Source organism: Populus alba, chromosome 2 (assembly GCF_005239225.2).
Source record: "Populus alba chromosome 2, ASM523922v2, whole genome shotgun sequence".
In the NCBI taxonomy this organism is placed as follows: domain Eukaryota; kingdom Viridiplantae; phylum Streptophyta; class Magnoliopsida; order Malpighiales; family Salicaceae; genus Populus; species Populus alba.
The window spans coordinates 1,203,535-1,225,925 of record NC_133285.1 but is presented as its reverse complement, the minus strand read 5'-3'; the positions used below and the strand labels follow the sequence as shown (position 1 = coordinate 1,225,925).

The following is a 22,391-nucleotide window of genomic DNA, read 5'->3' as shown; positions in this document are numbered from 1 at the left end:
AGAATGTATGCTTTCCCATTTTAAGAGATCGCTCTCAAACTTTCATGGAGAGACCAAGTGAAATTTGTGAAGTCTCTTCTTGTTAAAATACAAGTGGGCTCGATACGTACAAAATGGATGCATACGCCACCGACCATACATCTTTTGAAAAAGAAGATTCGACGAGTGTAAACCGAGACTTTGCTTTGTAACTATTTAATTTATATCTTCCAGGAAAACCTAGCATTTTCATAACATTTTTATAAGAATCCAGTGCTCTTGAACATGCTAAGAATTAAGGCATTGTTTGGTTATCCCCAAAGAAATTATAGCTGGACCAAACACAAAATTGTTAAAGCCTTTGTTCCTCGTACCTCTCTCTCTTAAACAATTAAGGTGGGTTTGAGCGAAATTTCCTTATTTCACACGTCAAAGAAATAGCTTTCAAGTTTTGAATTGAACCACGAAGAAGTCCCCTCCGCCTTTTTTTTCTTCACACAACAAGGCAAAGCAAATGCATATTCGAGCGTTTTTCTTTTCTTTATTTCCACTGTAACAAAAAGAAGAAGAAAAAAGAAGAAGCATATTCGAGCCAAAAGATAAAGAAAAGGAAGAATGATACCAAAGACTATCCCGAGGGCAAAAGCAAAGAACCAAAAAAAAGTAAGCAGCAGAATTTCCTGGACAAAAACTACAAAACGTTGCCAATCTCTTGTTATTGTAATAAATGCAAACCCCATAACAGCAGATTTACTACTTAACCATTCTCAAAAACACCATTAAGACAATTTTGCTCTGTTGTCTTCCGTTACTGCCTACCCAGCCAATGGGACTGTGTTTCTCTAGACTCCGTTTCTCTAAGTTTCATTCTCATGATATCCATATTTCCTCTACCTCTGACGAGGACGAGGATCGCTACCAACCAAAACCACCTGGAGGACCAGCCCAAGAACATTATAATCCACCACCACCACCACCACCACCAGTAGCCACAAAACCAGCTCCTCCTCCAAAAACATTTGGCAAATCTCAAACTACTCTTACTCCATCTCCAACATCAAATATTGGCCCTATTCTTGGTAAGCCATACGTTGACATAACCACGATTTACGATCTTGATAAAGAATTGGGTAGAGGCCAGTCCGGTATAACTTATCTTTGTACAGAGAAGGCAACACAAAGAAAGTATGCGTGCAAGTCTATTGCAAGGGGGAAACTTGTGACTAAAAAGGATATTGAGGGTGTTAAAATAGAGATTTTGATACTGCAGCACTTATCAGGCCAACCGAATATTGTTGAATTCAGGGGTGTGTATGAGGATAAACAAAATCTATATTTGATCATGGAATTATGCTCTGGTGGGGAGCTTTTTGATCGGATTATCGCTAAAGGGAGTTATTCGGAGATGGAAGCTGCTGCAATTATTAGGCAGATTGTAAATGTGGTTCATGTGTGTCATTTTATGGGGGTTATGCATAGAGATTTGAAGCCCGAGAATTTCTTGCTTGCAAATAAAGATGATAAAGCTCCGATTAAAGCTACTGATTTTGGACTCTCTGTCTTTATTGAAGAGGGTTAGTAATTTTTTTATATGCAAATTTGGTTCTCCTTTTATTTTCTTTTATTTTTATTTCCATTTTTTAATGATTTTTTTTTCTTTTTCAAAGTAGATAAAGGATTCTTCAACTTGTGTGGTTTAATTTTGACACAACTGTATTTTTCCAAGTTTTTTTTTTTGGTTGAATGATCTTGCCAAGTCGAAACTAAATATTTTTGCATGTTCTGTAACCATTTGGAAGACTAAATTTATGATTTTAATCTCCTAGAAACATGTTTAGCAATGGAAAAATTTGACAAGTTTTTGCATTAAATCTAAGATATTGGCTTGTTCAATTGTACCATTTAATATTTTTATACTTTGAAATGAAATGTGAAATTTGAGTCTAAATATTCAGATTGGTGTTTTAAGTATTTGATGCCATAATGGATTAGTAGCAAGTCAATTAAGAAAGTCACTCCACGGGTCAACCACGTCCAATTGTGTTTCAATCGCAAGATAGGAAAAGGAAAGAGAATATAGTACATCCTAGAAAGAGAGACACCACAGTAAAAAGTATACAAGTACATTGTTATACTAATTAAGATTAACGTCATGATTTTCTCTTATCACTGAACATTGCATAACTAATTTTCCAGGAAAAGTATATAGCGACATTGTTGGAAGTGCATACTATATTGCTCCAGAGGTGTTGAAACAAAGTTATGGAAAAGAGATTGATGTATGGAGTGCTGGGATTATTTTGTACATTCTTCTGAGTGGAGTGCCTCCTTTCTGGGCTGGTATGTTCTTCTTTAGGAGCTAGAAACACTTTAACATTGTTTTTAAACTAGGATTTTTCTGTCTTTAGATAGTTTTGTAGTGTAATGTTTTTCCAACTGACGTTCGAATGAACTCAATTTACTATAGAGACCGAGAAGGGCATATTTGAAGCAGTATTAGAAGGTAATCTTGACTTGCAGAGCTCGCCATGGCCTAACATTTCATCCTCTGCAAAGGACCTTATCAGGAAAATGTTAACGAGGGACCCTAAGAGAAGGATTACCGCTGCCCAAGCACTTGGTAAGTACATAATCATCCATGAGAATTTAATTGATTAGTCCTTCCTCTCATTTAATGGGTGTCCATGACCTGGATCTCTGATATCCTTCTTCAATTGATTGATCTTATAACTAATCATGTTTGCTGGGGAAATTTTCTTCATTATCAAATTATAGATACCATAAAATTATGTGGATTACTGATACTATTCATACCATATACTTGATCCAGAACATCCATGGATGAAGGTGGACGGTGACGCATCTGACAAACCTATAGATAGTGCTGTCCTGAATCGGATGAAGCAATTCAGAGCAATGAACAAGTTAAAGAAGCTTGCACTAAAAGTATGCTTTAAAGCTCTATTTTCTGGACGATCACAGCCGCATAATTGTCCTTAAATTAATTCTTAAATGACTCCTTTTCAATGTTATACCATGTGAAGAAATATATATATAGTTGTTAGAATGATGCTAGTTTTTAGATATGAGTATCCAGAAGAACAATTCTTCTGTTTGTCTTTTATTGCTTTCCTAATCTTAAATTTACTTTCTTGAAGGTAATAGCGGAGAACCTTTCAGAGGAAGAAATCAAGGGCTTGAAGCAGATGTTCAACAACATGGACACTGATGAAAGTGGTATTATCACATACGAAGAACTCAAATCTGGACTTTCAAGGCTAGGATCTAAGCTTAATGAAGTCGAAATGAAGCAGTTGATGGATGCTGTGAGAACTAACACCATATATCCTTACTTTTATCATTACATTAGGTTGTTAGTTGCTAGCAATCATATTGGTATCAAGATTCATACTTGAGTTTGCAAGAATAAGCGTTGATGAGACCATTTTTGTTTTAATAGGCTGATGTTGATAAGAGCGGGACTATCGATTATCTCGAATTTATTACAGCTACCATGCATCAGTATAGACTTGAGAAGGAAGAGAACCTGTACAAGGCCTTCCAATACTTCGACAAGGATGGTAGTGGGTTAGTTTGCTCCTACATTTCTCCTTTGGTTTTTAGTTTTCTCATGAGATAGATCCGATTCATAAATCTTCCTGCAACTTTATTAAACTTGTTTAATTTCACAGGTTTATCACAAGAGATGAGCTAAGGCAAGCCATGGCTCAATATGGGATGGGTGATGATGCTACGATAAATGAAGTCATAGAAGATGTTGATACTGATAAAGTAATTTTCTCATTCCTTTTCAACCTTTTTTTTTTTTTTTTTTCCGGGGACCCAACCCGAGAATTAAATCTCGGGTTGAATAAATTAATTTGAAAGGGTGTCGTTTTAAGTTTTTTGTTTTAAAAAAGTAAAAACAAAATCGTTTTGGTTTTTTTTAAAAAACATTCTAACTAGGTTTTAATTAGGTAATGAGTTGACCTATCATGTGAATCATGTCTCACCAAATTAACTCCAATTTTATTTTATGAAACGTAACCTAAGTTAGATCTTGGATTAACATGCTAAATTGAGTTGAGTTTAATAGCATTATGCTTTTGTGTAACTGATTTGGTAAGGGCAAATGTATTGTGCAGGATGGAAAGATCAACTATGAGGAGTTTGCGAGCATGATGAGAAAAGGAACCCAGGATTAAGAAATAAATTTAATATAGAAATATTATTGTATATAAAGTGCTTAAAAATAAGCCCTTGTGATATCTGCAAATCCTTTGCCTGAAGGTGTTTTTTTAATGTTAACAAGAACAATAATAAATAAATAACCTCATGCTGCAGCTATTGTAAATGATCAATTGATCGAGGGACAATCAAGATTCAACAGGAAATTGTAAACATATTTGTTAAAGAAAAAAAAAAAAACAGAGAGAGATAGAGAAATTGCAAGCACGTACCTGTCTCTCATACCCGAGTTTTATTCAAAGAAATTATTTTGGACCTGAAAATTTTTAGATTAACACTTCCATAACTTGTAGTCACGACATTATATTGAATTCATTGCAGAATTATTAATGAAAAAAAAATCAAAATTTAAATTTTTAATGTTTATTTTTAGCGTTATAACCTGCCTTTTAAATTACTTTGTTGCAGAATTACACTAGCCTTTTATTGTTTTTTTTTTTTTTTTTGTAATATAACATGCTTTTCAAATTATTTTTCATCTAAAAGAATATCAAAATTATACATTTCTAAATATTTTTTGAAGATTTTGATGTACTAGAGTTAAAAATTAAAAAAATAATAAAAAAATCATTATGATATATTTTCAATTAAAAAATACTTTAAAAAAGAAACTTGTATCATAATACCAAAAACACAAGCAAATTCCGGTGGTGGGTTTGAGCAAAATTTCCTTCTTTCACACGCAAGTAAATAAAATAAAAAAAATAGATGCAGCATGATAAGCATGTCACTTGTTATACTAGTGGATTTTTTGGCATTATGGTCCAATTGTGCTTTTGGAAACTTTCAATTTTTTTTTGCTTCAAATTAATAAGTTTTAAGTGTTTTTTATTATTTTGATGTGTTGATGTTAAAAAATATTATTTTAATACCGATGTAGGCAAAAACTATGGACAACAACAAACAAAAAAAGAACACATGAATATTATTGCATGGGCTCTTGGATTGGAGGTTTTTCTATTAATACAGGGATTTAGACTTCAATTCATGCTGAGTTATGGGCAATGATTACAGGACTAAAGTTGGCTTGGTATTTGGGATTTCGCAAGATTATTTTGGAATTTGATTCTTTAGTCGTGGTGGGTCTGCTCTTGAAATAATCCGTGAAAGTTGATGCTAACTTTGTCTTGGTTAACAGAGCTCGTGAAGTTCTAAGTAGAGATTGGATAGTCCAAGTGCAACATTCTTACAGGAAGGTGAATGTTGCTGCTGATTGGCTCGCTAACTTTGGGCTTTCCACGCATCCATTTTCTAGGGAGGATTCAACTATTAATGACCCTTTAGAGGGCTTGTATTGGTTTTTATACTATAACTTGATTGGAACGGTGTTCCCTCGTTTAATTTAATTTTGGGCCTTAGCCCCGATTTATAACCAAAAAACAAGTTTACAGGTTTTATTTTCTCTCCAATAATAATCCTTCAGCAAGTTTACAAAGCTTCAAATGAGCCAGAAATGTTATCTCAATTAGAAAACAAAATAAAAATATGAAATTACAAGGAAAGAAGCATGAAATTAAAAAATAACAAGGAAAGTCATAAAAATTACCAAAATTAGGGTCCTAGGCAAGAGTTTTAAAATCTAAAGATCTAATGGTTGTAAAATAGCCTTCGAAAACTCCTGGAAAACTTTCAGTGTGATCCAACAATTGGACCAAAAGTTATGGCTCTTTTGAGTTGTTTATTCTAATCTGTTGCGATTAGACCTTCTCTTAGGCCTATACATGTTCCACTGGTCTATAAATGTGTTTATTAGGTCATCCACGTAATTTATTTAAAGAATATCCTCATCTAGTTGTGGTAGACTCATATCTGATTACTTAGAATAACTCATTATCATAAGCCCAACTACATCAAATACAATTCCGATAAAAAATCACTTTAAAAAATAATCTTTATCATACTCCCTAGCATGCCCCAAACATGTTCTACAAGCTATAGCTTTCAAGTTTGAACTATGAAGAAGTCCACTCCTTTTTCTCTTTTTCACAGTAAAGCAAATGTGTATCTAAGCAAAAAGATAGAGAGAAAGAAAGAATGATACCCAAGACTATCTCGAGGGTGAAAGCAAAGAACCAAAAAATGTAAGCTACAAACTTTCCTTGACAAAAACTACAAAAAGTTGTCAATCTCTTATATGATCTAGTAATAAATCGAAACCCCATAACATCGGATAAACAACTTAACCATCCTTAAAAACACCTAAAGACAATTTTACTCTTTTTTGATCAATTATTGCCAACCCAACCAATAAGAATCTCTTTCTCTAGACTTAGTTTATCCAAGTCTTATTTTCATTGCTACTATCTAATTTTGACTGAATTTTTAATAAATATTTGATAAAAAAAAAACCAAAAACAAAACAACGAAAAACCTAAAAATATGTTTTTTTTTTTTATGTATTCACATCTTTTCTAAAGATTTAAAAAAATATAGAGAAAGAAAAATATAAAAAATAAAAAAATACATTTAATTTTTTTAGTGATCTAATTTTAATTGTGGAAAGGAGATGATCAATTTGAAAATTGGAAACCCTTTTCATTTTTCTCTATCCTCATCCTCGTAACCTACCATTACTAGCCAACAACCTCCCCTTCATCTTCTTCTTCACCAACCTCTTGGTTCAACCATGACTAACAGCAAACCAATTATGCCCATAGCTAGCAGTCGCACACAAATAAAAAGGGGAATTGACCCTAATAATCTCATCTCTTCATATCCCAACCTCTTCTCCAATAACCCAAAAACAACCCAGCAACATCTTTTTTAACTCATCTATATAAAATATAAAAGGAACAAAATTGCACACAAATTATAATAAAGAGAATACAACTTGGAAAGCTTCTCTTTAAATGATACCATATAGTAATGAAATAATTAATACCTATCACAGTTTTATGTGGCTGTTACTGAAAAATTTTTTAAAAAATTTTAATTAAAAAAACTATAATTTATAGATTTTTTCTAAATTTATTTTTTCAAATTATAATCATAAAAGTTATTACCATATCAAATAAACACTTCAAATAGCATCAATTACTGGGATTTTATGCATACAATACAAAAAGAAAATTCTCTTTTTTATTTATGCATATATGGTTTAATTCAAACACTTGAGCTTCGATATTTTTTTAACTGAATAGATGTTATTAAGAGTTTGAAAAGATGGTAATTTTACTCAAATATTTGGATGTATGATCATCCGATCTAATTGAATGATATTTATATGTAATTTGAATAGAGACAAATATACAAACAGGTCAGTGGTTTATCTAATTCATGAAAAATAATTTATACTCTTATACCTAAATTTGAAATTAAAACTCTATTTTATGATTTATAAATGAAATACAATTTTTTTCTTTTAAAATCTATATTTTATTTTTAAAAAAATACTAAATATATTAGCAAAACACATTATAACATAAACTAAAAAGCATTAGCCTTTTTCCTGTAGCAAAAAACATTGTGCATTCTCTTACAATTCACTACAGATTGGAGTAGTGTATTTTTTTTAATAATTTTTACTTTGATCTTATAATTTTTATTTTGCATGATTTGACCATTTTGAATCTAAATTATCCCCTATTTGGTAGGATTTTAGGAGAGAAGATTGAATTGAAAGCTAAGTGGTAGGATTTTAGATTTCCCAAGCTACACATTATTTTGTTTTGAACTATTTGAGAGGACGACGCATCATCCACCCCATTCAACTTTTTTTTTTTTTTAATAAAAAAGGTATGTGCTAGGGCTTGGGGTTACAGGTCCATGTGTGGGGCATTGTTTTATTGGGCCAGGCATTGGTCCTCACTTATCAGGCCTTAAAGCACTTGGCCTAGTTATTTTTTTATATATTCTTTTTTATTATGTTTTATTTTTTTTTTAAAATAATGCATTATTTATGTATATTTTTTTAAATAAATTTTTGGTTTATATTTAAATTATATTATGATTATTTTTAAATAATATTGGGTGTGTTTAGTTTTTAGAGAGGTGAGTATGGTTCATCTATGGTTTTTTCTTAATTTTATATAGATTTTTTTTAATATTAATTTTTTTATAAGATGTTTCATATGTGATAGTTAAATTTTTCTTTAAATTATTATTTAATAAATTTTATGTGTTATGTGCAGCCTTGCATTGTTTTTTTTATGTATAATTATTGTTCAATAAATTTTATGTGTGTCGATTTTTATTATAAATTTTATGTGTTTTTCTATTGCAAATTTATTTTGATAGAGGAATTAATTAAACATGACCAGGTAAATCACCCGTGTTGCAATGTTAGATATCTTGATCTTCATTTTTTGCTTGGTTTCTCAATTTTATTTTTGTTTATTGTTGATGAATTTTTTTTCATTACTTTGCACAATGGTTATTAGATTGTTTAATTACATGCGTGCATAAGTTTTTCGATTTACTTCATAGAGTTTTTTTGATATATATAGATAGAATCTAGTGGATGAAACTATTTGGTCAATGGTTGCCCAAGAAAATTTAAAGGTTTTAGGTGCTCTTAAGTTGCTTTTTCTTGGGGGAAAATTTACCTTCTAAGACAAGTGTTTTAGATATATATCATACTTATTTTATACATTGAATCCAGACACATAAATGAAAACATAAAATATTTTTGTAAACACTTAACTAAGTTATTTAGATCCTTGTAGTAATAAGAAGTTGACAAGTATTTATTACTTTTTACTTGCTAATAATTATTGAGATTTCACTTCTCACTCAAAAGTTAGACTTTCATATTCGTTTTGTTTATTATGTCAATTTTTGTTTTAAGTTACTCAAATAATGTTTATATTAGATTGATGTCCTTTTATATTCTACAATTTAATTTTTATATGAAATTTAAGACAGTTTAAACAAGTTTTTTGCGTATTATTTAATTGTTACTTGAAAGCCAAATCATATACCTTTTAATTCTACTAGCTTTTATTTATATTTTTATAAAATATTCTCTTTTTTACAATTAAAAACAACATACATTTTAAAAAATAACCTACAGCAACGCACAAACATTCTATCCAGTCCCCAACCTAATCTAAGTTGAGATGCTAGGCATGTGATCGAAGTCAGGGAGGAGACCCCTAGAGGTTTTTTTTTTTAGAAACACAAAAGCCCGATGCTCGCACCCAGTTTCTGTGGGTTTCTTAAAATCCAGGTGGGCTCACATTGGGCCTCTTAAATTGGGCTTTTCTTTAGACCCTGAAATGCTTCCGCCTCATAAAGCAAACTGTAAGAAACGGCCACAGTACTAAATAAAGGCTATAGCTTTGGAAACCCGAAGAAAGTCCCCTCCGCTGTCAGCAAAGAGGCAAAAACCCTAACCCTATCTCCTCCACTCGCAAATCAGGTACTCTATCTTTCACCTTTTGTCTCCGTCAATTAAAAACTAAATAACATTAATTTCTGAACAACACTATCGAATCAGTGACCCTGCAATTTTTTAAAATCTGGGTTCTACTTATTATCGGCCCCGAATAGTTTAGTTGTTTTGAGTGATGGAAAAATTGAAAGTCTTATTAATTTCTTTATTCTGCTAGATTATAGATTTTTCAGCATCTTTTTTGTATTTTTGTTGCTTTATTTTTATTTTCTTATAAATAAATTCCATGAAATCCAAAGTTGTTATATTAGGCTAATTTCGTAGCAGGATTTTGTAATTTTATCTTCTTAGGTTCTTGATTATTTTAGTTGTGATTTGTTGATGAATCTATTTGTTGCCGGGGTGTAATTTTTTGTTTAGTTTTGTTTTTTAAATTGTCTGTGTTTTAGGATCTTGAGGTTTTCTGACTTGTAGCCTTTAAGGAGAAGATGGCATCGCGTTTCTGGACACAGGTTTGCTGATATTTTGCTAATAGTAATTTTGTTATGTTATATTGTAGGGGAAGGACTGTTTGACTTGGTTTGTTGTATTGGTTTTTTATATTTTTCCGGTTTGGTTATAGGGTGATAGTGAATCCGATGAGGAGAGCGATTATGGAGATGAGGTTGAGGATGGAGACGCTGGGGAGTCGACTGCTCAAACAACTGTGGATAATAAGTATCTTAGAGGAACTGCTAGTGATAGTGATGAATCTGATGATCAAAAGCGTGTGGTCAGGTCAGCCAAAGACAAGCGTTTTGAGGAGATGTCAGCCACTGTTGATCAAATGAAGAATGCTATGAAGATTAATGATTGGGTCAGCTTGCAAGAGAGTTTTGATAAGATTAATAAGCAACTTGAGAAAGTCATGCGGGTGATGGAGTCTGAGAAGGTTCCAACCCTTTACATTAAAACTCTGGTAATGCTGGAAGATTTCTTGAATCAGGCTTTGGCAAATAAGGAAGCTAAAAAGAAAATGAGCAGTAGCAATGCCAAGGCTTTGAATGCAATGAAACAGAAATTGAAGAAAAATAATAAACAATATGAAGATCAGATTAATAAGTACAGGGAACACCCTGAAAGTGAGGAAGAACCAGAGGCTGATGAGGACTCGGAAGAGGAGGAAGAGTCGGATGTGGAGGAGGACCCTTCAAAGATGGCAATGTCCGATGAGGAGGATGATGAAAATGTCGATGACGAATCTGGGAAGGATGGGGGCTGGGAGAAGATGATGAGTAAGAAAGATAAGCTCATGGATAAGCAGTTCGCAAAAGATCCTAGTGAAATCACTTGGGATATTGTGAACAAGAAGTTTAAAGAAATTGTTGCTGCCCGGGGTAGGAGGGGAACTGGAAGGTTTGAGCAGGTTGAACAGCTAACTTTCTTGACAAAGGTTGCTAAGACTCCTGCGCAGAAGTTGGAGATTCTTTTCAGTGTGGTTTCTGCACAGTTTGATGTGAATCCAGGTCTCAGTGGGCACATGCCTATCAATGTCTGGAAAAATTGTGTGCAGAACATGTTTATTATTCTTGACATTCTAGTACAATATCGTAATATTATAGTGGATGACACAATTGAGCCTGATGAGAATGAAACCCAGAAAGAAGCAAACCATAAGGGGCCAATTCGGATTTGGGGAAACTTAGTGGCTTTTCTTGAGAGGATGGATATCGAGTTCTTCAAGAGTTTGCAGTGCATCGATCCACATACACGTGAGTATGTTGAAAGACTGCAGGATGAACCCATGTTTTTAGTTCTTGCTCAGAATGTCCAAGAATATCTGGAGCATGCTGGAGATCTTAAAGCTGCAGCAAAGGTTGCCTTAAGACGTGTTGAGCTGATCTATTACAAACCACAAGAGGTTTATGATGCTATGAGAAAGTTGGCTGAACAGACAGAAGATGGAGGCGAGGGTGAGGAGCCTCAGGTTGAGGAAACTAGAGGTCCGTCTGCATTTGTTGTTACTACTGAGCTTGTGCCTCGAAAGCCTATCTTTCCTGAGAATAGCAGGACAATGATGGATGCTTTAGTCTCCCTCATTTACAAGTCTGGAGATGAGCGGACCAAAGCTCGTGCAATGCTCTGTGATATCTATCACCATGCTCTCCTGGATGAGTTCTCAACCTCCCGTGACCTGCTATTGATGAGTCACTTACAAGATAATATTCAGCACATGGACATTTCAAGCCAGATACTTTTCAACAGGGCTATGGCACAACTTGGTTTATGTGCATTCCGGCTTGGTCTAATCATTGAAGCACATGGATGTCTTTCTGAACTCTATTCTGGTGGAAGGGTGAAGGAGTTGCTTGCACAAGGTTTTTCACAAAGCCGATATCATGAAAAAACTCCTGAACAGGTGCTGCTCTCTCTCTCTGTCATGTTCTTACCGTGCTTGCATCCACAAGGAGTTGTCTTATAATTTACAGAAACATGGTTTGTTTTATTTAGTCTCCAGGGAGGGGTTGCCAAGCTAACATGGGGATTTTATTTTTGTATAGATAAGTCAATATTAGCTGTAAACATTTTGAATTGCTTGCAGAGTGATATTCTAACAGCTTAGGCACTGAAATTATTCTTGCATTATGCTAAGTTTTGATCTTTATCACTCAACATCTTAAAGTCTTTCCTTTGTTCATTTTCTTCCAACTCCCTATATTTATGTAACCTAGTTATTTACAGGTTCCAGATTAGTTTCTCCAATAGCGTTTATGCATACTGGTAGGATAGCAAACAAATGGTTTGCCTATGATCTGGTTTATCACTGATTGATTTCTTTGCTGGTAGAAGTGGTAATTTTATGTTATTGTGCATGCAGTAATTAAATAAAAATATATTTTTTGTTTGTTATACTAGTTGGCATGAGTGAATCTTTTTCGAGCATTTTTCTTGGTTAAATGCTCCTAAATTTATATTTGTCATAGTTTGCTCGTTGTCCAAGGGCAAGTCCCCCTCACTGGTGCAAGTAATTGATTTCAACAGGAAAGACTAGAAAGGAGACGCCAGATGCCATATCATATGCACATAAACCTTGAGCTTCTGGAGTCTGTCCATCTCATTTGTGCAATGCTGCTGGAGGTCCCCAACATGGCAGCTGATGCTCTTGATGTCAAGCGCAAAGTCATTAGCAAGAATTTTAGGCGGTTGCTTGACGCAAGTGAGAAGCAAACTTTCACTGGGCCTCCTGAAAATGTTAGGGACCATGTGATGGCTGCTACACGGGCACTTAGCAAAGGAGATTTCCAGAAGGCCATCGATGTTATTGAGTCTCTTGATGTCTGGAAGCTCCTCAGAAATAGAGATGGTGTTCTTGAGATGCTTAAAGCGAAGATTAAGGAAGAAGCTCTGAGGACCTACCTGTTTTCCTACTCGTCCTCCTATGATGCACTTGGCTTGGACCAGCTGACCAAAATGTTTGACCTTTCAGTAGCCCAAATTCGAGTCATTGTCAGCAAAATGATGATTAATGACGAGCTCCATGCAAGCTGGGACCAGCCAACACAGTGTATTGTCTTCCATGATGTTCAGCACACAAGGTTGCAGGCTCTAGCATTCCAGTTGACAGAGAAGCTGTCAATCCTTGCTGAAAGTAATGAAAGGGCAACAGAGGCAAGAATTGGTGGTGGTGGTTTGGATCTGCCTCAGAGGCGGAGAGATGGCCAGGATTTTGCTAATGCGGCCGCTGCAGGTGGCAAGTGGCAAGAAAACTCTTCTTTCACTCAGGGAAGGCAAGGTTCTGGCCGTTCTGGATATGGTGGTGGTGGTGGTGGGAGGCCACAGGTGTTGGGCCAAGCTGCCGGGGTTGGCTATTCAAGGGGAGCAGGCAATTTGCGAGCAGGAGGTGGATATTCTGGAGGCGGACGGTATCAAGATGCTCCCACCCGCATGGTTACTCTCAACAGGGGAGCCCGCGCTTGAATAGTTTTTATTTTTGAAAGACTCTTGGACCAATTTTCAACTTCCCAAACTTTTCTGTTCTATTTGGAACTTCAAGTATGCAGTATTTTGAGTATCGGATGGTGGTGTAATCCTTAACCTTCTTCAGGTAGCCCTGTTTATGAATTTTTGAAGTATACGTATCTCTCAAATAATTTTGGTTGATTTAGTAACAGTGCAACAAATTAAGTAATAGTTCTTTCAAACAAATAATCAAGCGGCTGCTATATTTAATTTGATATAATGATGGTGATACAGATAAAACACGTGATGTTTTTCGATTTCTTTGTGGGGAATTCTAGCAGCTGTCCACTTTTTCAGTAAATTAAGATGAGTTACAGGGCTATTTTGGGTTATTAGCATAGATAATTTACAATTTTAGTGAAATAATACGTGAAATAGTATAATTTGTGTTTATCGTGATTTTAATATGTGATATAAAATCATCATCATCCATAGTTATTAGCGAGTGATAATTGGTCACAGAATTCATGGATAAATATTAATTATCTATATCTACTAAACCTTAACTTACAAAAAATCTAAAATTATTATTATAATTAACAACTACTAGGTAGGTTGTTGCTGTGATTATGAATCGTGATAGGCTGCAATTGTATTATTTTAAATCGTATTGGGTTGGTATTGATAAATTCATTGAACAAATACTATTTCGAAACTCAAAACACCAAAAACCCGTATGTACCTATCGACCTCAAATCAATCCACTTGTATAAACACACACCCTAATCTCAAAAACAGAATCTCAATGAAAAACATTGACTCCTCCAAATGGGTACCTTGAAATATTGAATCCAACATTCGGAGTGTATCAGAATCAGCCTAAGATCCAAGTTTATATTATCAATGGCGTGTCTGGGTTTATGTAAATCAATGTAAATATTGTAAAATTAACTCATAATTATATGAGTAGGTTCTACCTTTCCACTAGCGAGTGCCTAACCAATGCTTTCAAAGCATTATACAATATACTATAAAAGATCACGATTCCATTATTTGTTCTTTTACTGTTTATCAAGACACAAATCATTGTGAATTAGAGTAGTATAATAATATGGTTACCCTTACTAAAAAAAAATTGTTAAGTATGCAATTGGGATAAGGTAATTTTTTGCATGGGTTACATTTGATATTAAAAAAGATATTTGGGGACAGAATGATCCGTTGTGTTTTTTAGAATTTGACGCTAGAGAATAGCATGATTGCTAGACAACTAACACTGGGGTCATAAATGTCTGCTAGACCCTGGATGCTAAGACCAGACTAGCGCACTTGGGTTTGGCATCACACATGGTTGCCAACCCAAGCAAGCATATCAAACAAATCATCACAAAATATTAATTTAACGTTTTAGGTATAAAAATTCAAATCATATTTTTCTATTGAAATAGTTTATGTTTTATGTTTATAAATTTGTTATTCCTTCAATAAAAAATATATCTTATATTACTATTGTTGTTGTTATTGTTATTATTATTTGTATTATTAGTATGATTATTGTTGTTATTGCTGTTAGTGTTATTAAGTATGATTATTATTATTATCATTATGATTATTTAAGTAAACTTGGGTCATACATGTTTGCCAGACTAGTTCATTTTTTATATTTATAAATTTGTTATTCCTTCAATAGAAATTCTATTTTATAGTTGTTACTGATATAGTTTTTTGTTTAAAAATATTTTTTATTTAAAAATATATTTAAATAATATTTATTTATTTATTTTTAATATTAATACATTACAATAATTTGAGAATATAAAAAATATAATTTAAAACAAAGAAAAAAAATTAATTTTTTTTTCAAAAATATTTTTGAAATGCAATAACAAACATGTTATAGTAATCATGTTTTTTTTTTTCCTTATAAATCTATAATTAATAAAAATAATTTATAAACAAAATCAAGAAAATAACACAACTTAATGTTGTAACCAAGTTGTGCTACTCAGATTGAAACCTTTAAAAAATTGTAAAAGGTTATGATAACATCACATACTTTAACATTTTAAATAAAATTAAGTTATTTTTAATCACGTAACCTTGGCTGCCAGATCCAAGATGTGCTACTCCGATTGATGATATAGTGTATTAAGTCTGATATGGTCATCAAATTTAAGTCTTTTTTAAAATTATTTTTTTAAAATGTAAAATATTATTTCTACATGTAAATTTTATTTTTATTATTGATTTGCTGCGAAGCACAGGTTAATAAACTAGTATTACATTAACCTATAACGATGATTTATTGGTTAAAGGGTAAATCAAATTTTTTTGAAATCATGGGTCAAATCTCATCTTTTACAAATATATAAAATCCCCATTTCCTATAAATTTAAACAAAATTATTAAGCCTAGTCCAATTTTAGATCAATTTAAGATTCAAATTACTAGATGAGTAGGTTGTTTTTAAAAAAACATTTTAATTAAATTTATTTTTTTAAAAAAATCAGAACCACTTCATTGTATTTTAAAGTTAAATTACATCGACCGGATCAACTTCTATCCTATTTAGCTTGAAACTTGGTTAGAATAAGATCTTGAATCAATGGATTATTGGGTTGATGCACGAGTGTAGCTAGGTTTAATAACCACTACTTTTGAGCCTTAAACGGGTCTATGGATCTTAATAATGATCCAATTTACTGCTCAAAGGCAAAAGCACATAATAATAGCAGTAATACACTTTATTCTACTTCGGTCTATTTGCTACAGTTGGCCTCTGGCTCGACAGACATGAAAACTGAAGTCCAGCCCACGGTCAGTTCCACTCTCGATAAACACATCACGAAGTCCAACAGGAAATTCGAAAGGAGCAAGAGGATGCTCTCGATTTCCTCTGTATCCCGTTGCTCAGCTCCCTCTTTCTTCCTCTCTCAAAAGCCAACAGCTTCAAGACTCCTCACGGTTCACTCTAGTTCCACAAGGGAGCCTAATTCGAACCAGCATCCAGGCCAAAGAATCAATTACTCTGGTGTAAAACTCGAGGAGTCAGTAGATTCTAAGTCAGGAAAGTCAAGACTTGATTCTTGGATTTCTTCTCGCATTTCTGGAATCAGTAGAGCTCGTGTTCAGTCTAGTATTAAATCAGGACTTGTCTCTGTCAATGGAAAGGTTATCGATAAGGTAGTTTTCTCAACACTTCCGCGCTGATCACTTCTTGGTTGGTTTTCTGGGATGTTAATGTTGTTGTTTGTTTAAGGTTTCGCATAATGTAAAAGCTGGAGATAAGGTGATTTGCGTAATTTCAGAGTTGCAACCTTTGAGGGCTGAACCTGAAAATATACCTTTGGATATTGTCTATGAAGATGAGAATGTTCTAGTAGTTAACAAACCTGCCCACATGGTAATCAGTCTTCATAATTTTAAAAAGGTTGAAATTTTTGGAATTGAAATGTTAATGTTGTAATTTGAATTTTGATTGTGTGATTTAGGTTGTTCATCCTGCGCCTGGTAATGCTACCGGCACGCTGGTTAATGGGATTCTACACCATTGTAGTCTTCCAACAGTTTTGCGCCAGGAAGTTTTGTCCGGTGCAGAAGATGTTTCTGATGATGATGATGATGATGATGATGAAGGGTTATGTTCTAGCTCATACGCTGCGTCTGTTCGACCAGGGATAGTGCATCGGTTGGATAAAGGAACTAGCGGATTGCTTGTTGTTGCTAAGGTATTTCCCTTCCTTTAACTAACAACCCCAGTGGGTCTAATGTTAGGTTTGCTGTTAAATTATGATAAAGTTTTGATAATTCTAATGTACTACATATTGATGGTAGGATGAACATTCGCATGCTCATTTATCTAAGCAATTCAAGCTACACACAATTAAGAGAGTATATGTTAGTCTTACTTGTGGAGTGCCCGCACCAATGGCAGGCCGTATTGACGTTCCTATTGGCCGAGATGTGAGTAACAGGATACGTATGGCTGCTATAGTCGAACCAAACCGGGGACAGGCCCGCCATGCTGCTAGTAGGTGATTATTGGCATTCACCGGTTCTTTGTCTTATATTGCTGCTAGTTGGCACCATGTACTTTCTTATCATTTTTTTGTATAGTCTCCATGAGTGTTAGTTAAACTCAACTTTTTTGTGCTACATTTGTTTTAAGTTGGTTGAATCCTTTATCAGGTATAAAGTGATTGAAATACTAGCTGGAGGTGGTTCAGCTCTGGTTGAGTGGAGGTTAGAAACTGGTCGCACTCACCAGGTACAAATAATGTAAAAGTTTCATTTTATTTAATGAATTGTTGGATACTGGAATAACAGTGAATGTGACTAGCTACTCAACTAGTTTATTTTAATCTAAAGGCTCTTTTAATCTCTGGAAGTCCCCTTATAATTTTCATGTACAAAAAATGGCATCAGCAAATGTTTCCTTTTCTTGATGCCTTTTTCATTTATATTTTGTTTTCAATGGTAACTATGGATCTTAAAAGTGCCTGTGTCTTTGAGTTGCTGAAATCTTTCACCCAATTCTTTGTTTGTTACTGCTGCACTCATTTCCCTTTTGATATCTCCCTTGCTTATTGATTTTTGAATGATGATCAGCCTTGGACATAAATCTTTCACTATTGTTGACTATGTTTTTTAACCTCTTTAAGCTTTTACACTTTTGTGAGTGATGGTTAGATTGTTTTTCTGAAGCAGATCCGTGCACATGCAAAGTACATCGGAATTCCTCTGTTAGGTGATGAGGTTTATGGAGGGACCCAAAACATGGCTTTGTCACTGCTTCGATCCAGAACCCAGCCTGGCTGTCATCGCCAACTTTCTTTATCACTTTCAGGACTAGAGAGGCCTTGCCTCCATGCTTTGGCCCTCGGGTGAGACAATTAGAATAAGGTTGTCTGCTTACTCCTCTTTTTTATATAGACACCACTGGTTAATATGGGATTGTTGCTTCTTTCCATTGTTTTGTAGGTTCACACATCCATGCACAGGGAAAGAAATACATTTTTCTTGCCCACCTCCTCCAGATTTTACAGAGATCTTGAGCCAGCTTCGGGAGATGGGAACAGAGAAGGTATAATGCAATTCTGTGCTGGGGCATCACTTTATGAATATTTGTGCTCCTTGGCAATTTTGCAAGTTGAATGTAAAACTTAGAGTTTGGGGAGGTCATCTAATCTTGTCTGCAATATGATTCATAGATTAAAATCTAATATAGGGTTACTCAAGTAGCATTCAATCCTGGCAGACCATGGATAGTTGTAACTAGCATATACATTTGCTTAGTAGTATCATTCTATTGCAGTGTTACACTTATTGTGTTATTCTGCTAGTGTATGGTATTGGATGATATGGTATACACTTTTCATCTTGATTCTTTAATCTGCAGGGCTCTATAAGCCTGCTTGAACAAATCCCAATAAATCAAATGACTCATCCTTTGACCTTTAACATGAATTTCTGTGGCATCATTTGGTGCTTATGAGACTGGAGTTCTTGTTTATGTTGTTCATGGTGCGAGCAAATAATTTAAGGAACTTGCCTGTCTTATGATCTACCGTTTGATGTGCAGCTTTCATTCAAGGAATGACAGAACTTATTTGACCAACAATGGGAAAAGATTTAACTGTGTCTGTGAGCAAGATGATAGTGTGAAGATATGTGCAATTGTGCAAACACCAAATGGACAAATACATGGTGAGGGCAAGATTCTGGCATGTTCATGGATGTAATGAGCAACAACAGTCTATGACAGGGGTTGATCTTCATCACGAGGGATGGTACTGCTTCTTTCACTTCATATTTCTCCCCAGAATAATCTGCTCAGTTGGCATAGCTTATCTGAAATACCTTATCTGGAAAATCTTGGTTTATCTTTAGATTTTTTTTCTAATGATCTGAGGGTTTCAATTGATCCTCTGCGAGAAGCAGCATCCAAATAAAACAATAAAGCATTCTATAGTGCAGCTATAAAATCGCAATCAGGTGAGCCAATATGCCATTGATAATTCCTGAGTTATAGGGCGGGTTCACCAAGCTAAGTATTCCACGGCTCCATCGGGGTGTTATGCGTAGGAATTAATCTGCATCTTCAACTCTGTTTTGTCCCAATTTAAAGGGCGTGGTCTTTAGTCTTTAAGGTATACATCATTTTCACAGCTGCGTTTGCAAGACAAAGAAGCCAACCTCTTCAAGTAGTAAACTTTATAGAGTAATAAGGTGAAAATATTGACATTGCCAAATTAAACCAGGGGTTTCTGGTGTATCAACTAACAATAAAGTTTGCTTGCAAGTTCTGAAGAAAATAAAAACTCATAAGCACCAGCTTCCAACAAATGGCACCCACAGTTAGTCGAACAGAAGAAATGCCAGTGATCTGTATTAGGGATTTATTCTGTTAGTTTTACAGTTGGCTGAAGGATGTTGTGGCATCCTGCAGCCAATTTTCCTACCCCATTTGAGTCTATAACTATAAGAATTCTATCAAGACCACCGACTTCTAACTTAAATGCTGGCTAGAAGAGTGAAAAAAATCCCATCAAATGAAAAAAAAATCTCTATGCCTGAGAAACTATCTGTTTGATTACAATGAGGTACCCACCACCATGTTTAAGGAATTCTAAAACGATTCACTATGAACAGAAACTGATCCACATGGTACAGGTCTTCCTATTCTGCTGATAGAACAAAAGAAGAAAAATGTACTGTCAAATAATTATATTGCTAGAAGTCAATAGATTTAATTGATTTAGCAAATAGCTTCGATCATAGTCGTTGCAAAACGTTATTTGTACCAAAAACCAAGAATGGCAGGTTAGCTGTTACCACCACACACCCACAGACAGAGATGGCAGCAAAAAGGGCACCGGTAGCTACAACACCTATGGAGTTCCCGAAACACATGGCATCTCTGACTTCACACGATTAATAACTCCTTTAGCCATAAAAAATTACCTTTACAATTACAGTCTAGACATTGTATTCCCCAAGATGCAACCATTTCGTAGCTGACCACTTGTTCCCTCTAATCTCAGGGCAGCTATCTTGCACAGGCCATTATAACAATTTTATTAGTGGAACGGGTATTAGCTTCCCTACAAAGTATTCAGGAAAGGAGTGTGTCATCATAATAGAAAGGAAGACCGATGTGTAAAAATAGAATTAAATAATGACCAAATATAATGCTAATAATCGCACAAATCAATATCAAGATTTTTACGTGGAAAACCCGATGCGGGAAAAACCACGGGACCGTAGTCCACTTAAAAACTTCCACTATTAACAAATAATGGGTTCACAACTATTCTTTCTCAGATTCAACTAAGGGATACAACATATATATCATCAAGAATAACTTATTCTCGGATTACATCAAGATTAAAGGAGAATTATTTGAGAAAAACTCACAATACTGACAGCTTTATTTTCTGTCAAAACGGCTAGCTTTCACGCCACCAATCTTTGATCCAATTGACCTCCTCAATTGTGGCTCATCTGGAGCTTCCTGCATAACTTGTTCAGGAATAACATCAATTTCATCATTAGTTGATTCAGCATCACCAACTAATATCTCATTAAGAAAACCATCATTATCATCATTTTGCAAATCTCCCCCGTGATTAGCAGGCATCAAAAGTAACTGTGGAGTAGGTATTGGATTTGAATTAGATGGAATAAAAGTCTTCAATGGTTTGATCCTCAAAGAAGATAACATCTCTGCTTCTCACAATTTTCTTCTCTTTTGGATCCCACAACCTATAGCCAAACTCATCATCTTCAGATCCCAAGAAAATACATTGTCTTGTCTTGCTGTCAAGCTTAGACCTTTCATCCCTTGGAACATGTACGAATGCTCTGCATCCAAACACTCTCAAGTGTGCATAAGAAACATCATTTCCTTTCCAAACTCTATCTGGAACATCAAAATCAAGAGGAATTGATGGAGAAAGGTTGATCATGGCAACTGTACTTTTCATTGCCTCACCCCAAAAGGACTTAGGCAGCTTTGCATGAGAGAGCACACATCTAATTCTTTCAACAATTGTTCTGTTCATTCTCTCAGCCACTCCATTCTGCTGTGGAGTTTTAGGAACTATCTTCTCCAACTTGATACCATGTTCCCTGCAATACTTCTCAAAAGGACCCCTATATTCACCACCATTGCCAGCTCGAATACATTTCAGCTTTCTACCAGTTTCTCTTTCAACTCTGGCATGGAAATCCTTAAAGACATCAAGCACCTGATCTTTGGATTTCAAACAAGGGGCCCAAATTTTCCTGGAGTGATCATTAATAAAACTAACAAAGTACAATGCACCTCCAAGAGACTTATCAATCATAGAGCAAACATCAGTATAAACTAAATCAAGAACATGTGACCTTCTATGTGAAGGTGATCTTTGAAATGCGACTCTATGTTGTTTACCAACTAAACAATGAGTACATATGTTCAGGTTCATACCTTTCAATGGAAGGTAGTTCTTCTTGGCAAGGATGCCAAGGCCTTTCTCACTAAAATGTCCAAGCCGTTTATGCCATAAATCAGTAGAGCAATCTTCAATTACATTCACCTCTCATTTTATCACCTTGGCTTGTGACATGTAGAGACCCATTTTCTTCCTTTTAGCAACAATTAAGGAATTTCTTGAGAGCTTTTATTTATCATCTCTAAAGTAGTTGTGATAGCCTTCTTCATCAAGAGTACTTGTAGAGATCAAGTGTAAGCGCATATCAGGCACATGCCTAACATCTTTGAGTAGCAACTTGCACCCAGTATTGGTTTCCAACCAAATATCTCCAATGCCCACAACACTAGCAATCCCTTGATTTCCCATCCTAACTTGACCAAAGTCACTAACAGTGTAGGATGTGTAAAAATCACGTC

General features: G+C 34.6%; 3 protein-coding genes across 4 annotated transcripts; all 3 read left to right on the top strand.

Moving 5' to 3' along the window:
• The first annotated feature begins 507 nt into the window (after window positions 1–507).
• Window positions 508–4,333, top strand: LOC118052652 (calcium-dependent protein kinase 29). Its single transcript, XM_035063654.2, has 8 exons — window positions 508–1,553; window positions 2,176–2,319; window positions 2,447–2,599; window positions 2,810–2,925; window positions 3,138–3,305; window positions 3,440–3,567; window positions 3,672–3,771; window positions 4,125–4,333. Exons 1-8 carry the CDS (start codon window positions 806–808, stop codon window positions 4,182–4,184), a joined length of 1,617 nt encoding a protein of 538 aa, XP_034919545.1. The 5' UTR covers window positions 508–805; the 3' UTR covers window positions 4,185–4,333.
• Window positions 4,334–9,466: 5,133 nt separating this feature from the next.
• LOC118052651 (eukaryotic translation initiation factor 3 subunit C) lies at window positions 9,467–13,671 on the top strand. 2 transcript variants are annotated; one of them, XM_035063652.2, is made up of 4 exons: window positions 9,467–9,586; window positions 10,009–10,071; window positions 10,182–11,957; window positions 12,581–13,671. In XM_035063652.2, exons 2-4 carry the CDS (start codon window positions 10,048–10,050, stop codon window positions 13,514–13,516), a joined length of 2,736 nt encoding a protein of 911 aa, XP_034919543.1. In that variant the 5' UTR covers window positions 9,467–9,586; window positions 10,009–10,047; the 3' UTR covers window positions 13,517–13,671. The 2 variants fall into 2 exon arrangements, with proteins under 2 accessions (XP_034919543.1, XP_034919544.1); XM_035063653.2 differs by lacking the exon at window positions 9,467–9,586 and having other exon boundaries at window positions 9,987–10,071.
• A 2,606-nt stretch (window positions 13,672–16,277) lies between these two features.
• On the top strand, window positions 16,278–19,488 carry LOC118052640 (RNA pseudouridine synthase 2, chloroplastic). Its single transcript, XM_035063640.2, has 8 exons — window positions 16,278–16,681; window positions 16,758–16,901; window positions 16,990–17,226; window positions 17,333–17,532; window positions 17,687–17,765; window positions 18,206–18,381; window positions 18,479–18,581; window positions 19,080–19,488. The coding sequence occupies exons 1-8, from the start codon at window positions 16,292–16,294 to the stop codon at window positions 19,095–19,097; spliced, it is 1,347 nt and encodes a 448-aa protein (XP_034919531.1). The 5' UTR covers window positions 16,278–16,291; the 3' UTR covers window positions 19,098–19,488.
• The last annotated feature ends 2,903 nt before the right edge of the window (window positions 19,489–22,391 follow it).

Bases quoted from the DNA above. Each gene is read 5' to 3' on its own strand.
- LOC118052640 (XM_035063640.2), top strand. From the start codon at position 16,292: ATGAAAACTGAAGTCCAGCCCACGGTCAGTTCCACTCTCGATAAACAC. The intron at 17,227-17,332 runs GTATTTCCCTTC...TATTGATGGTAG, and splicing joins GATTGCTTGTTGTTGCTAAG to GATGAACATTCGCATGCTCA. The intron at 18,382-18,478 runs GTGAGACAATTA...ATTGTTTTGTAG, and splicing joins CTCCATGCTTTGGCCCTCGG to GTTCACACATCCATGCACAG.
- LOC118052651 (XM_035063652.2), top strand. From the start codon at position 10,048: ATGGCATCGCGTTTCTGGACACAG. The intron at 10,072-10,181 runs GTTTGCTGATAT...GTTTGGTTATAG, and splicing joins CATCGCGTTTCTGGACACAG to GGTGATAGTGAATCCGATGA. The intron at 11,958-12,580 runs GTGCTGCTCTCT...TGATTTCAACAG, and splicing joins ATGAAAAAACTCCTGAACAG to GAAAGACTAGAAAGGAGACG.
- LOC118052652 (XM_035063654.2), top strand. From the start codon at position 806: ATGGGACTGTGTTTCTCTAGACTCCGTTTCTCTAAGTTTCATTCTCAT. The intron at 1,554-2,175 runs GTTAGTAATTTT...CTAATTTTCCAG, and splicing joins CTCTGTCTTTATTGAAGAGG to GAAAAGTATATAGCGACATT. The intron at 2,926-3,137 runs GTATGCTTTAAA...ACTTTCTTGAAG, and splicing joins TAAAGAAGCTTGCACTAAAA to GTAATAGCGGAGAACCTTTC.